Source organism: Micropterus dolomieu, linkage group LG16, assembly GCF_021292245.1.
Source record: "Micropterus dolomieu isolate WLL.071019.BEF.003 ecotype Adirondacks linkage group LG16, ASM2129224v1, whole genome shotgun sequence".
NCBI classification, from domain to species: Eukaryota; Metazoa; Chordata; class Actinopteri; order Centrarchiformes; family Centrarchidae; genus Micropterus; species Micropterus dolomieu.
In genome coordinates, this window is record NC_060165.1 from 14,043,607 (window position 1) to 14,044,288 (window position 682).

Here is a 682-nt window from a genome sequence, read left to right on the forward strand (position 1 = left end):
ACACACACACACACACACACACACACACACACACACACACACACACACACACACACACACACACACACACACACACACACACACACACACACTCTGTATGTGCACAGTTACAATCACACACACCAAGGCGCTGCTCTGGTGCTGATCTTTGTTGCCTTTCCTTAAAGCCAGCTGACTCCTCCTCGTCCTCGTCCTCCTCCTCTTCGTCCTCCTCCTCCTCCTCTTCCTCCTCTCACCCCCCTGTGGTAAGGCCAATGGTACGCTCCGACGGTAACCTCGTCCGCCTCCCTACCTCCTCCACCATCCCTCCATCCTTCCATCCTTCCATCCCTCCTCCTGCTACGCCAACCATGGTATGATCCAAAACTTTTGGCTTTTCATTCGTCCTGTCGTCTCTCCTCTGTCGCTTCCACTGCCATCTTCTGCAGCATGTCCAGAGTTATATTTATGTAGTTGTTGTTTGTACTTTTACATGTTTATATATGTGTGCGTATGGAGAGGGGCACTGTATTGTGCAGCCCTGGTATAACTGGAGCCTTGTGACTTTCCTTGAGTGGCTATTGTTGTTGCCATGATGCCCACTGCCCTCCCACACCCACCCCTTCCCCAGTGGCTTGCAACTTGGTCTTTCTTCCCTTATGGGTGTGGTATCTTTAGTGCTTCGACATCAGTGCAAGCCATC

General features: G+C 51.5%; 1 protein-coding gene across 6 annotated transcripts in view; it reads left to right on the forward strand.

Annotated features, from left to right (window-relative positions):
• The window catches only part of cacna1c (calcium channel, voltage-dependent, L type, alpha 1C subunit), a 152,229-nt gene that overhangs the window by 121,573 nt on the left and 29,974 nt on the right, over nucleotides 1-682 (forward strand). The window contains exon 33 of one of the 6 annotated variants that reach the window (XM_046071682.1): nucleotides 168-353. The exons of the other annotated variants lie outside the window; for them this stretch is intronic. Within the exon in view, the coding sequence (XP_045927638.1) occupies nucleotides 168-353 (186 nt within the window). The remainder of the gene's footprint in view (nucleotides 1-167; nucleotides 354-682) is intronic. 6 annotated transcript variants of the gene reach the window in all.